At 44.0% G+C, this 15,154-nt stretch overlaps 1 protein-coding gene across 12 annotated transcripts in view; it reads left to right on the plus strand.

The window, feature by feature from the left end:
• The window catches only part of TTC23 (tetratricopeptide repeat domain 23), a 207,731-nt gene that overhangs the window by 187,447 nt on the left and 5,130 nt on the right, over window positions 1–15,154 (plus strand). For 10 of the 12 annotated variants that reach the window (XM_058427131.1, XM_058427130.1, XM_058427128.1 and 7 more), the window contains one exon: window positions 180–329. In XM_058427131.1, coding sequence (XP_058283114.1) covers window positions 180–329 — 150 coding nt within the window. Of the gene's footprint in view, window positions 1–179; window positions 363–6,273; window positions 6,353–15,154 lie in introns of those variants that run through there. The other 2 variants (XM_058427139.1, XM_058427138.1) reach the window with 2 other exon arrangements.

The following is a 15,154-nucleotide window of genomic DNA, read 5'->3' on the forward strand; positions in this document are numbered from 1 at the left end:
GTCAATTAAACTTCTTGGCTTTATAAATTACCCCGTCTCAGGTATCTCTTCACAGCAGCAAGAGGAGAATAGGCTCAGCTCATGAGACTGCCACACCCATGTGAAAATATACAAGTTATGTAATGATCCTAATCGGCCTTTGAGCTTGTTAACCAGACAGCTTTTTGTTCCTTTCACAGAGAGCAACCTCGATCCTGAGAGAGTCCCTGGAAGCCAAAGTGGAAGCATTTGGCGATTTCAGTCCCGAGGTGGCAGAGACATACTGGCTCCTGGGAGGAGCAGACCTGGCACAGGGGAACCACAGTGGGGCCCACAAGAAACTGAAGAAGGTAAAGCTGGAACTAGTACTAACAGGAGACTAGACTCTCCCTCCCCTCTCCAAGGTCAATTTCTCTCCCTTGTGGTGGTTCTTTTAAATGAAACTTTAGAAGTGGCTTGTTTAGATAGGATGACATCACTTTTGTGGTAGATCTAAGCTAATACTTTTTGGGTAAAAGACATAGTAAGCCTCTTAGACATACATATTTTTTAAATGAATTATCAATTATTTATACTATGCAAATATTTTTAATTTTTTACATAGTATAATTTATCAGTCCTTTATGTTTGTGGTGCTCTCTCTATATACTGAGTTTATAGAGGAATTCTCTTACATTTTCTTCAATTGTCATTCTTCTTTTTCTTCTTTAAATTTGGAGTTTATTTGTGTGGATGGCATGAGGAATGGATCTAATCTTACCTTTTTTCCAAATGGCCACCCAGTTGTCCAGCACCATTTAATTAGAGAGCCCATCTATGCTCCAGTGACTTCAGGTGACACCTTCATCATATACTGATTTTCCTTATGGACTTCAGTCTATTTCTAGATTTCTCTTCTCTTCCACTAGTCTTTCTATTTATTCATGTGTCAATATTTCACAGTTTTAATGACAGAGATTTTATATGTGATAGGAGTAGACACCCCTTATGGCTTTTCTTTTACTAGAATATCAGGTGTTCTAGCTATTCTTCCATGTTTATTTTTCTACATGAATTTTTGTATCAATTTGTCTAACTCCATAAAGAGCTTGCTAGTATTTTTGTTGCATTATTTATAAATAAATCTTGTAAGAATTGACAACTTTGTGATATTGAGTTTTCCTATCCAAGAACAAGGGGTATCTTTCCATTTCTTCATGCCTACTTTTATATCTTTCAGGCATATCCAAAAGCGTTCTTCATATAGGTTTTGTATATTTCTTATTAAGTTTAATTCTAACCATTTGATCTTCGTTATTACTATTATAAATGGAGATTTATCTACTGTTATATCTTTTGATTTTTTTATATATGAACCCAGTTGGTTTCTCTGTGTAAATTTTATATCCTGCTAATTGCTTAATTCTTTTATTGCTTGAGTTAATTCAATCATTGATTCTCCCAGGTTTTGGGGGTATTCTATTACATTATCTGCAAATAGACTTAGTTTTACTTTATGCTTTCCAGTTCTTATGCCTCCAATTTATTTCTTTTGTCTAATCACATTGGCTCATACCTCTAATATAATAATAAACAGTAGTGGAGATAATGGGCATCCTTGCCATGTTCCTGATCTTAGTGTAAATGCCTCTAGTGATTCTTTATTTAATAGATGCTGGTTTTAGAACTAAGGTTTATGTATTTTATCATGTTAAGAAAGTATCCATCAATTTCTATTTTCACGAGTGCTTTTTTAATTAGAACTAAATGTTGAATTTTACCAAAGGCTTTTTCAGCATCAGTGGAGATTATCAGATGGTTCTTCTCAGATCCTTAAATAAATCACAATAAATAAATTTATTTCACACTACCAGAGATTGGGTAATTTATAAAGAAAATAAATTTATTTCTTTTAATTCTGGAGCCTGGGAAGTCCAAGATCCAGGGACTGGCATTTGGCAGGGGCCTTCCTGCTGCATCATCCCTTGGCAGAAAGCAAAAGGAAATGAGAGAGAGAAAGGGAGAGAGAGAAAAGGAGGCCAAACTCAGCCTTTCATAACCAAACCACTCCCAAGATAACAGCATTAATCTATGCATGAGGGCAGAGTCCTCATGGCCTAATCCCCTCTCATTAGGCTGCATCTCTCAACAGTGTTGCATTTTGGATTAAGTTTCCAACACATGCTTTTTGGGAGGCACATTCAAACCATAGCAGATGTTGATCCTGTATGCTAACATTTATTTTAGGATTTTTGTGCCAATATTTGTATGTATTATTTGTTTAAGGATCAATGTTATATTTGCTTATAAAAATAATTTGGAAGTTTACCTTATTTTTCATGCACTGAAAGAATTTATGCAGCATTGAAACTCTGTAGTCTTTGGAGGTTTATGTCTTCTGTGACATCCTTTAGGCCTGGTGCTTCTTTTGTAGGGAAATTCCTTGACAATTTTCTCTATTTCTTTTACAAAAAGTGGTCTGTTGAAGCTTTCTGTCCCTAATGGGGTCATTTTGGCAAACTGTATTTTTCTAGATAATTATCCATTTCACTTATATTTTCAGATTTATGTGCATGGAGATTTGAAAAGTGGTCTCATGAATTTTAAAACTTTCTACTTTTAAACAGTTATTTTCCCATTATAATTTCTTAGTTTTATATTTGGGTTTTCTCCCTTTTTCCTTGACTTAGTTTGTCTATTGTGTTAATTTTTTCAAAGAGCCAGGACTTTAATCCCATAAATCCTATTCTCTATTTCCTTAATTTCTGATTTTATCTTTATTATTTCTGTCCTTGTACCTTATTTTGTTTTGCTCTGTTGAAATTTTTTTCTGTGTTTATGAGTTGGGAATTTAATTCATTTGTTTTCATTTTATTAATCTAAGTGTTTATGAATATGAAATTTTCTCTTATTGTTCTAAATGTATCTCATAAGTTACATCATATGTTTTCATTACATTAATTAGTTTCAAAATGGGGAAAACCTGGGAAACCCTAAGTAACATAATTAATCAAACCAGATGAATTAACTAGTTCTGAGGGGCTATCCTGTAAATCAAGTATTTTTCTCTTATGATTTTTCTGATTCTGCTGCAAAAGACAGATTTGATAACACGTGTGACACCTCTTTGTTAATGAGATGACATGTATCTGCTATCAGTTAGTTAGCAAATAGTTACTTGGCACCTTCAATAGGCCAGTCATGTGCTAGCCAGACCTGGGGGAAAACAGTGACCAAGACAAATATGAACCTTGTCTTCGTGAGTTCCCAGTCTAGGCAGGAAGAAATATATTAAATCAATCATTTTTAATAATTTGAACATTACCTATATGCCAAAGACATCTTAGTGAGGGAGAGGTGAGACAGAAGCTGAGGGTGGCAGGTTCCCTGCATTTCCCCATCTGTCACCTCCATATAGTAAGAGCCAGTGCTGGCCAGGCATGGTGGCCCATGCCTATAATCCTAGAACTTTGGGAGGCCAAGGAAGGCAGACCACTTGAGACCAGGAGTTTGAGATCAGCTTGGCCAACACAGCAAAACCCTGTCTCTACTAAAAATACAAATAATTAGCTGAGCATGGTAGCACACGCCTGTAATCCCAGCTACTCAGGAGGCTGAGGTGGGAGGATCGCTTGAACCTAGGAGGCAGAGGTTGTACAGAGCTGAGATCATGCCACTGCACTCTACCCTGAGTGACAAAGTGAGACCCTGTATAAAAACGAGCCAGTGCTTTTTGAGTGGTTGTTACACTGGTGGCACCGTGTTAAGTGATTCGTGTATATTAACTCATTTAACCCCTACAGTAACCCTAAGAGTTGGTTATTAGGCTATTCTTGCATTGCTATAAAGAAATATCTGAGGCCAGGCATTGTGGTTCATGCTTGTAATGCCAGCACTTTGGAGGCCGAGCTGGGCAGATCACCTGAGGTCAGGAGTTAGAGACCAGCCTGGCCAACCTGGCGAAACCCCGTCTCTACTAAAAGTACAAAAATTAGCTGCTGGCGCACACCTGTAATCTCAGCTACTTGGGGAGGCTGAGGCAGGAGAGTCGCTTGAACTTGGGAGGCAGAGGTTGCAATGAGCCAAGATCATGCCACTGCACTCCAGCCTGGGGCACAGAGCAAGAAAGACTCCATTTCAAAAGAAAAAGAAAAAAAAAAGAAATACTTGAGATAGAGTAATTTATCAAGAAAAGAGGTTTAATTGGATTATGGTTCTGCAGGCTGTACAAGCATGATGCTGGTACCTGCTCAGCTTCTGGGAAGGCCACAGGGAGCTTTTACTTACGGCAGAAGGCAAAGTGGGAGAAGGCACGTCGCATGGGGAAAGCAGGAGCAAGAGAGAATGGGGAAGTGCCACATACTTTTAAACAGCCAGATCTCATGAGAACTCACTCACTATCATGAGGACAGCACTAAGAGGATAGTGCTAAAACATGAGAAATCCCCACCCATAGGATCCAATCACCTCCCACCAGGCCCCACCTCCAATTTTGGGGATTATAATTCAACATGAGATTTGGGTGGGGACAAATATACAAACTATATCACTTGGGTACCTCTACTCTGTATTTTATAAAGAGGGAAACTGAGGCTGAGCGAGAAGTGTCTTAGCCTTAATCACGTGGCTCAGAGTTGTTGGAGTGGAGATTTTTTGTATTTTTAGTAGAGACAGGGTTTCGCCATGTTGGCCAGGTGGTCGATATCGCACAGTGTATACTACAGGGTCGTCTATTTCACATCTTGGAATTCCAAGTAAGACTTGTTTTTGAACAAGGGGTCCCTGGGCTTAAAAAATGTTTGGAAGCGAATGGCACGGTGGGGAGAATGCCAAGATTGGGACAGTAGGAGTCTTTGGGTTGTCACTGACAGAATACAACTGAAACTAGCTCAGGTATAAAGGGGTGTCTATTGTCTTGTGGTTTCCAAATAAGGGCCGACAGCCAGTGATTAGCCGGCAGGATGCAGCTGAGCCTCAGCTAGACTGTCATGCCAGGAGGGTGCTCTCTGTCCAGGACTTCTCCTTGTTCCTCTCTGCACATCTTCCTCATCTCTCATGGCAATGTCTTCCCTCAAGGTGAAGATCAAGGCTGGCAACACTCCAGAGTTTTACTTTCTGTCCCTGTGCCTTTTCTTGTCTCAGCTTGAAAGACCTCAAAGACCTCAGGGAAAGACTGACAGGCCTGGCTCGAATCCAGGGCCCACCCCTGGCTCAGTCAGCCAAGGCCAGGAGAGTGGTAAGCTATAAAAACGTGGTGCTTCCAAGGTAACTGGGTGGCCTGGGGTGGAGGTGGCACAGGAAACACTATCCTATAGTCAGAAGACCTGGGACAGGGTTGCCAGCATCCCTCCCTGTTTTTGGCACATGTGCAATGAATACAATAGGAATGAAGTAGCCCCTTCCCTTAAAAATGTCCCAGACCAATGAGGGAGTTACAGACTGTAACCTCCCAAGTGTATTACATGCTCAGTTCCATGCGGCAGTTCCATACTGGGATCTACAGGAGTGAAGAGATTTAGGGAAGGTGTCCAGATAAGTAGTCCTGAAAAAAAGAGTATAGGCTAAGAGAAACAGGAATTCCCAGGCGGGGAAGTGGGATGGAAGAAGGATGCTCAGAGGCAGGACAGCAAAGTACATCTAAGGAACAAAAAGCAGCTGGAGCTGGCTGGCTGTAGGGTTGCTGGTGGGAGAGGCGCAGGGCAAATCCCTAAGACCAGGTTTGCCAGGTGAAGGGGCTGAGACCTGATCCTTTAAGCAAGGGTCCCAAACTATGGCCCACAGGCCAAATGCAGCCCTCCACCTGCTTTTGTGTGGCCCTCAAGTTAAACATTTTTCACACATGATCATTTGCAACCCATTTGATGATAGGGAACACTACCTTTGAACTTCAAGTAAGTGAAAAGTTATCCTCCCCCCAAAATGAATCTATTTTTCTCATTAGTAGAACTATAGAACTATATTGCCCTAAAAAAATATGCTTATTATTATATCTTGAATTTCATCAGAAGAAATTTGTGGAAATTTGTCTTCCCTCTTGTTATATAAGTGCTGCACCTACCTAGTAGCCTCAACTTTGTCTCTTGGACTATTACGTCTACAATATTTACCATATGGCCCTTTGCAGAAAATTTTTCTGAGACTTGCTCTAAGCAGCTGGGAGCTTGGAGGGAATGCTAAGCAGGGCACAACGGGTCTAGAGTTGTCCTTTGGAATTTTTTTTTAATCACTATGAGGATAGTGTTGAGGATGGAATGGAGTGGTCCAAGAATGGAGACAAGAGGACTCAGTTTTCTTTGTCCTCCTTCCATCCCACAGTTTTAGGGATCGAATGAGATGAACTGAGTGAGGTTGTTCTAATGAGTACCGGAGACTGCCTACGTGCGGGCCGTGCGGGCCGTGCGGGCCGTGCGGGCTCTGCAGGCCGCTGGGAAGCTTTTCCAACCATCAGCACCTCTGCAGGAGAGAGGAAAACGCAGAGCCAAGGCGCTGCCTGCCACTGGGAATACCTGCTTTCCTTCGCCCCTCCTCACTTATCCCGTGAAGAACGTAGATGACGTCTGGAAAAACTCTTCCTAGGGTTCGGCCCAGCCACTGCACCCCAGGCAGGGGAAGGACCTTAGAATAGAGGAGGGTGGCAAATGATAACAGAGATACACAGAAACTTGAGCAGGGCTGAACAGGACCACACAGACCTTCACACTGTTACCGCTAGCTCCTGGTGGGACTGAACTGGTACCATGTGCCCCACCGCACACTCGCTGCTGCCAGGTGTGGCTCATATATCATTCCTCATCTTCACAGCAACTCTGCACGTCAGACCTGCATAGCTCTGTTAAACAGAGAAGGGGCCTGCGGCTCCCAGAAGTAAGCCAGTGGTCTGTGGGCAGGTTACTCTTATATAAGGCCCGACTCTTTATGCCAGTGGCTCACCAAGTGTGCATCTTAAGCCCCCTGCATCAGGGTCACCTTCTGAATCAGAGTCTCTGGGGCAGGGGCCAGGTGCCCAGGAGTTTGCATGTTCGCCAGTTTCCTAGGCGGAGGCGGAGAATCACTGCTGTGGGCCACACTGCCACCTTAGAGGCTAAAAATCAGCTCGGCTTCAAGAAACTCTAAGGGTGCATCACCCCAAAGCCTGTGGTAGAAGCTGGTGACCCCTTTTTCCTTTGGTTTGGCCTTGTTTACCATCAGTCCTGAAAACAATGGCATTGGCATCTTAAAGATACCTGTTTGCCAGGCTCCAAGAGAAACGATGGGCACTTGTATTTCTGAAGGTTGTGCACTGTGGTGCATGCAGTTCTGATCTCCGCTCCTCCACATGTACCTATCTGAGGACAGGCTGACTGCTCTACGAATACCAGGGCACAAATGGGGACTTGAAACATGCTTTTCACATCTGCTGCTGACTGGAGTTTCTCAAATGCCATATTTAGCACTCAACTCTGTGAAGCCAGCAGTTCCTAAAGCTAAACACTGCCCGCCGACTGTTTCTCTTGTTTTTATCACAACAACAGCTGCATCCCCGACGTTTTCAACTCAGTAGCAGGAACCCACTGAACAGTGGCTTTTCCAGATGTACCCTCCTGCACTGAATGGTCCAGGCATGGACCCACAGGCGTGAAAAACAAAAAACAGGAAGACCTGGGAAACAAGGCATCCAGAGGGATTAAATCACCAAAAAGGAAACCATATTATTGATCTGCCTTTTAAAGGCATCTGCCTGCAGGGGAAAAATCACAGAATTCTCTTGGTTCCAGATGGAAATTTCCACAGCAAAAGTTCACCTACTTGCACAACATAGAAACCTGATTGTATTCTAGAATGGTCATCATCACCAACATTTTCATCAGGTGAAAGGCTGCAGAAAGAACTCCTGAAGGCTGCTTCATGGATCAGGAACATCTCAGGAGTACGCTGAGCCCAAGAACACTGTGAAGGCGGATTTGGGTCCAGTCGTCATCTGGCCTCCGTATTAGGTACTATCTTCAGCAGGGTTCAGTCCACTGCCTCACTACTCTAGCTGTGGGCATTAAACATTTCCACACAACAAAATAATTTTATGTGACCCCTTTCTTCAAAAACTCAAAGCCCACTAAAATGAATCTTTTTAAGAAAGGAGTTGGAACATAGTTTTTATTCGGAGGCTGTAGGCAAGAAAGCCAGTGCTAAGAAGGTCTTTTTTTCTTTTTTTTTTGGGGGGGGGGGTGGCGGGGACGGAGTCTTGTTCTGTCGCCCAGGCTGGAGTGCAGTGGCGCAATCTCGGCTCACTGCAACCTCCGCCTCCTGGGTTCAAGTGATTCTCCTACCTCAGCCTCCCGAGTAGCTTGGACTACAGGCACGTTGCCACCATGCCTGGCTAATTTGTGTATTTTTAGTCGAGATGGGGTTTCACCATGCTGGCCAGGCTGGTCTTGAACTCCTGACCTCATGCTCTGCCTGCCTTGGCCTCCCAGAGTGCTAGGCTTACAGGCATGAGACACCACTCCCGGCCTAGGAAGGTCTTATGTGGTCATAGGTCAAGACTGGAGAATAGGCTATCGAGTCCCTGCTATATTCCAGCCATTCCTCCAAGCAGGCCAATACACACAGCCTTCCTAGGGAAGGCCATACCTTATGTTAGAATCTATTCCCTATAATTCCATCAGTGGCCCACTTTGTTGTACTTTCCCTTTAGCATATTTGGTGTTTTCCTTGTTGTCCTGGATATACCAGGAATTCCAGAGCCAAATTTGGAATTCCCACAGAGTCACCACGCCACACCACATTGTTTTGATGTGTAGAGCCTCATTTGTCCTTGATCCTGATTTTTCTAATCATCTTTGACTAACCCATTGTTGGACTGCAACAGCTCACCTTTTTTAAAGAGAAGGTCATAATGACATTAATTGCATATAAAAAGTCTTGTTCTTGGGTTGAGAAGTGTGCTTAAAGACTCTTCAAACACTCATGAGTTGAAGATGTTTGTAAATCAGTTTATATGAGAATGAGAGACAATTGTTAAAGGGGTCATGGTCATTCATTCTTATCTTGGTTAAGAATGAATTTGGAGGCTGGGTGCGGTGGCTCACGCCTGTAATCCCAGCACTTTGGGAGGCCGAGGCGGGAGGATCACAAGGTCAGGAGATCAACACCATCCTGGCTAACACAGTGAAACCCCATCTCTACTAAAAATACAAAAAATTAGCCAGGCATGGTGGTGAGCACCTGTAGTCCCAGCTACTCGGGAGGCTGAGGCAGGAGAATGGCGTGAACCTGGGAGGCAGAGCTTGCAGTGAGCCCAGATTGCACCACTCCACTCCAGCCTGGGCGACAGAGCAAGATTCTGTCTCAGAAAAAAAAAAAAAAAAAAAAAAGAATGAATTTGGAGGCCCGGCGCTATGGCTCACACCTATAATCCCAACACTTTGGGAGGCTGAGGCAGGTGGACCACCTGTCAAGAGTTCAGGACCAGACTGGCCAACATGATGAAACCCCATCTCTACTAAAAATACAAAAATTAGCCAGGTGTGGTGGTGGCATGCCTGTAATCCCAGCTACTTGGGAGGCTGAAGCAGGAGAATTGCTTGAATCTGGGAGGCAGAGGTTGCAGTGAGCCGTGACCACACCGCTGCACTCCAGCCTGGGAGACAGAGAGAGACTCCATCTCAAAAAACAAGAATGAATGTGGAGCCTCCCTTGCCCACTATAGGCTGTGTGGGAATAAGAATTCCAGTTCTCCTGACCACAGGCCTCCCTGGCATCATCAGCTGCGGGGAAAAGGCACCCTCCTGAGGTTGGGCCTGCCCAGCTATGGCACCCAGGCACAGTGCCCCTCCATGTTTGCTATCCCCTGGAAAACACTTGATTTGTAGTGTACACAGACTGCCCACTGCCAAGGCTACATTTGCCGTGGAAAAGCTCCTCAAACATCAGAACTCTGACCATGGCTTAGTGAGTGTACAGTGCCTCAGAGGGTCATCAACTGTCCCACAAGGTCTGGAGGGGTGCAGAACTGTGGGTCTGGACAGACCATCCTGGCCTGAGGCTCTCTAGCGGTTTTTCAGAGCTTCACTGGAACAGTGAGTTTATGGGTACATGGCCGGGGATGGAGGGAAAAGCAAAAGCTCCTATTACATAAATCTAGTGTAACTTTAAACAAGTTGAAAGAGCAATGGTCAGGGATGGCTGGTGTGGATAGCACAGACTCGGGAAGGACTGATCCAGATCGCTGAGCTCCATGTAATAGGGAAATTTGCCAAGAGAAGGCAGCTCAGAAGGCCCAGCTTTAAGAGTCTGCATCCCTTGCCTTGGCTGGCTTAGAAATAGGCAAATCCAGCCTTTATATAAAAAGCCGGCTCCACTTGAAAAACCATAATTTCTATGTGGGTACACAGCAGGATTTCTCTCCATAGCAAGTCCTGCCAATGCATTTATTTTCTAAATATTTGTATTGCAGTTGTGGAGAAGGATGATGGTACCTTGCTCCAGTACAGTGGCCAAGGGATGGGACAAAGTCGTAGGGGAGTCGAGGGATGTTGATAAGGACATTAGAACCCATGGGACTTGGCAACCTGGAGGTGAGGAGTGAGGGAGACAGCAAGGATGACATCCATGCCTCCAGGGCTGGCACCCAGGAGATACTCAGGGAGCGCTTTCTGAAAGAGTCCACTCTGAGGAGTTGTGCGGGTGTCAGTGGCTGGACCTCACCCCCTGTCTCCTTCATCTCCCATTTCCCTGCAAAGCCCAGGATCCCCCTTCCCACCTTCCCTGTGTTTCTCTCATGGGAGGCTCCCTACCTACCCACCAGTGCCTCAGTCCTCTGGTCATAGGATCAGTGGCCCTCCAAGTAAGGGAGCTGCAGGGCTGTGTGAGAGGGATAGACAGAGACAGAAAGAGGGAGAGACAGAGAGAGAGAGAGAGACACAGACCGAGAGAAAGAGGATGCAGGGGTGTGGTCTCTCAAACAAACACTCGGAATTCTTCTCCCTGTGAGCCCACCACCACCACCACCACCACCTCCCCCCATCCCCACCACCTCCCTCCATCCCCATCCTGCCCTGTTTGTTCTTCACCTGCCGACTCCCCAGTCCTCAGGTCTCACTCCAGTGTCACCTCCTCACATAGGCCTCTGCTGGCCCAGGAACCCTGGATCGACCACCACCAAGGCCCTCCGATATTCATTCATAGCCCCGTCGTCTTTTTTCTTTTGTAGCTCTTATCACAAATTGTTATGTTTATGTATTTTAAAAATATCTTTCTCTGCCACTCCATTGGAAGCCCCCTGAGAGCAAGGCTCACTTCTGCCCATTCTCCACTCCATCCCCAAAGTAGCCACAGGGTTGGCGTGTTGCTGGTGTTCAGCAGACACCTACTTCAGGAAGTGGTGAATGTGGACGAAGACGTGGGTCCAGCCAGGACAAGGCTTCAGGAAGTGGTGAATGTGGACGAAGACGTGGGTCCAGCCAGGACAAGGCTGGTTTCTGGGTGGCTCAGAAAAACCACCCACTACCCCTGACTGTGTTTCTGTAGGGGAAGGCTGTCTGATGAATTAAGTTTTGGGTTGTTCCTTCAATTCCCCCAAGTTAGTCATTTCTGCCTGCCTTGTAATGGTTGGTAAATGAAAGCATACTTGTATTTCTTGAAAGATTTATCACATTTCACACTTCCAAATAGTGAGGCTTCCAAAGTCATCTTTTCTCTTAGTATCAGCCTTGAGAATTGACGTGAAAACAGAAGCACAATTTTCAAGTTGCTGAGTAATTTCTCCCCCATGGACATAATCTGGCATTGGATAATGTGTGTAAAGAATAGTGATTTCACATCCTCAGCATTAGAGCAATTTTTTAAAATTTACCTTTCTTTAGCTTTTTCATTTCATGTAAGTACAAAATACAAGTAATAGCTTGACAAGCCTGGCTTGGAACCTTACCAGGAATGAATAGTATGCTTTTCTCGATTTTCTGTTATGGAGTCATGTAGCCTTGTAACTTAAATGACCCTTTAGTTGCAGTCCTCGCTGCACTGTCTCCATTAATAAATAGGGTGTGTTCCATCGGTACCTTCATCATCTGAAATTCCTCAATAGAAGTTATGATGCAATTCTGGGACCTTAGGCAGGAGGTTAAGGGAGGAAGGGAGACACTGCCAGTCTACTTCTGCAGGATGCTGCTGTGAAAGTGGCCCTGAGTAGCAACTGCACATTTTCACAGATCCCCTAAAACAGAGAATATTCTTCCTGAGTTTGGGTATTGAATTCCTGTGGGTGTTTAAATGAGAGTATACCGAGTCACCTAACCCTGATCCCACAGCTGCCACTGAGCCACCCTCTGTCCACACTGGGAAGGGTGTTAGCTCAAAGTCACCACAGCTAGGAAGATGGCTAACTGATGGCACCTATCCCAGCTTGCCTGGCTCCTGGGCTCCTTGGACTCCTAGCTTTCAAACCTCAAAGTCATGTCAAAAAGAATTCTGAAAGTTTGCATCGAAAATACTTAATATTGTCTCTTAACCACCCCAGCTTTCCGAATGAGTCCTAAGAGTAAGCAGCAAATAGTGAATAGCAGTCTTTCTCCTGCTGAAGGCTGGACTGTAATTTCGAGGGTTTTAAACACCACACACCCAGTGGAACTTCCCTAGCAGAGGTTTTAGTAACTGATGAGCCACTGGAGCCCTAGGGTCCAACTGTGTCTTAAGGAGTCTAAAGGCTCCATGTAAGAATCTCCCCAGCTTACGTGTTTGTCCTATTTAATCATTCACTCACTTAGCAACTACTGCATCGGCTGGTGTGCCAGGGGTTGTGCAAGGCCCTGGAACACAGTGGTGAGCAAGACAAACATGGCCCCATTTAGACAGCCTGCAGGCTGGTATAAAAGCAGATATTCCCTTCTGTCTTCCTGCAAGGGAAAGAAGAGCTCCCTGTTTGGTATTTAAGGAGTAATAGAAACACAAGTGACTTCTCACAACCCTGCATATACAATCAAAGAGAATAAGAGCAATGTAATGAATGGTTCCTAAAATTCATCTGGACACTCAGGAGTTCAGTTTATTGTTCACTTTAAAGAAAAGTGAGAAACACCCCTTAGTGGCTGATTTCAAGGAGGAGCGTATCTGCCTCTCAGAAGAATCTGAGGAGCACAGAATACCCTTATTTATGATGGAGAATGTTCTACTGTCAAGGTTTGGCGAGTTCTTTACTTAGCTCAGCGACATGTTTACAATGCCTGGCTCCAGTAGGTTCAATTAACATTTATTGACTTCCTCTCTGTCAATGCCTATGTTTTTAACAAAAGAATCAAAACACCTACTTCACACAAAAATGCTTAAGTAAATTTAGCTAAGAAGAGCAGAATGTTGAAAAATTCAATCTATGTTTCTTAGATAAATATATAGCTATATAAAACATTTTCTAGTAGAAGTCCATAATAGGTTATTTTGCTGTTTTAAAAAGCTATCTTTGGAAGAGTAGTCAGTTAATGGATGACCATTCTTCCAGCCTTGGTGCCTGCTCTTACACTGTAATCACACAAGGGATTAGTGAGGGGCTGAGGATCTGTTTCTATCTCCTAGTTGACACCCCTTTGCATCTCTTTTCACTTCAGCTGGAATTTTGGGCAAATCTCCTTAGTAAGGATAAGTAACCTTAGGGGGAAAAAATATACTGATAACAGGAAGAGTTGAGTTTTGACAAAGGTCTAGGGGTAGGGTAAGGATGGGGCTCCCCTCTTCAGGGCCTGATGACTGAAAAGGATCTCTTGACCCAACCAGAATCTTCTCTCCTAACTCCACTCTTCTCTATGAACATAGTAGTGAAACTGCTCCCAGTGAAAATGATCAGCACACAGGTTTGTAACAAGTGGGGATGGTTGTAGACCCACTGAGAATTTGCGTAAGCACTGTCAGTTGCCTTCTCATTCTTCCCAGGAATTCGTGCATATTCAGCCAGTGGTGTATTTCTTTCCCTAGAGAATGAGGGGCCAAGGAGAAGCAGCTTCAATCACCAAAGGAGTAGGATGGAAATTCCTCCCGAGTATTAGATTTTGAAGGCAATCTGTTAAGGCAGAGTGAACTGAGACCTCAGACTGTCTCAAGTAATTGTTACAGTGTCAGTAAAACTCTAATGCCACAGTGAATGAATTAACAACAAGCAGTGACAACATCACCTCTCAAAATGAGCTGCATCAGAGGCACTCATAAATATATAAACACAGGGAAGTTTGGGTGGCTTTAAAATTAGCCCTGACCTTTTACACTGAGTGAAGTTATTTCTGGGCAAAATAATGTCTATTCTGGTAAGAAGTGTTAACCCTGGAGAGAGGGCCCTCTCACTGATGGGCGGCGGTGGGGGGAAGTATCTTACCTCTCTTGCTCTGTGGCCCTTTCTGAGCACCACCTCCTCTGCCAGGCCCAGTGTGCCCAGGCTTCCAATAGCTGTAACCCATGCAGGGTGCTGGAAGGGTTTTCATCAGGCACCATGGGTGTCAAAAACACGTCCCCATCCCCTCCCCTCAAAGCAATGGAGCTTAGTCAAAGTTCCTAAATTTCTGGGGTCACAACAACCTAAAGCATTAAAGCAACGCTGGCTCAACCCCATGGAATGAGCAGCTCACCCCACTGCCTAGGCCAAGCCAAGGTCCCCGTGCAGATTTAGAAAGTCAAGGGCTTGTTGGACAGAGGGACAGGGATCCTTGCCTTTGTAGAATTTGAATTATGCATTAAATAAAAGAACAAGAAGAGTTTACTACTTCTTGATACTGTGTATTTCTTAGTCAAATGACTACGAAATAGTGAATATTTTCTGTTATTTAAAAAATCCTGTCATATTCTCATCTGATAGTTACTTTTTTCAAAGGACAACCACATTCTCAGATTTGAAAACCACATTCTCAATTCCTCAGACTGAAACGTTCAGACAGTTTTTATAGTTTCCACAGCTTATAAAGACAAAGGCACTTGGCTGCTTGCATTTTAATTTTCTTGAAGACCTAAAAATGGTTGGCAGATCAGAATGAATAAACAGCCTTCAGTAGTAAGTCCCCAAACCCTCACACTTTTTTTTTACTCAAGCTATTACCATGTAGCACAATCCATCCAATTTTTTAAAAATATATTATGAAAAATTTCAGTTATGCAGGAAAGTATGGATAACATAACAAAGACCTTTGAACTCACTATTCAATATGAGAAATAAAACATGACCCATGCAGTTGAAGTCCCCTCTATA

This window comes from Hylobates moloch, unplaced genomic scaffold (genome assembly GCF_009828535.3).
Source record: "Hylobates moloch isolate HMO894 unplaced genomic scaffold, HMol_V3 SCAFFOLD_14, whole genome shotgun sequence".
Lineage (NCBI taxonomy): Eukaryota > Metazoa > Chordata > Mammalia > Primates > Hylobatidae > Hylobates > Hylobates moloch.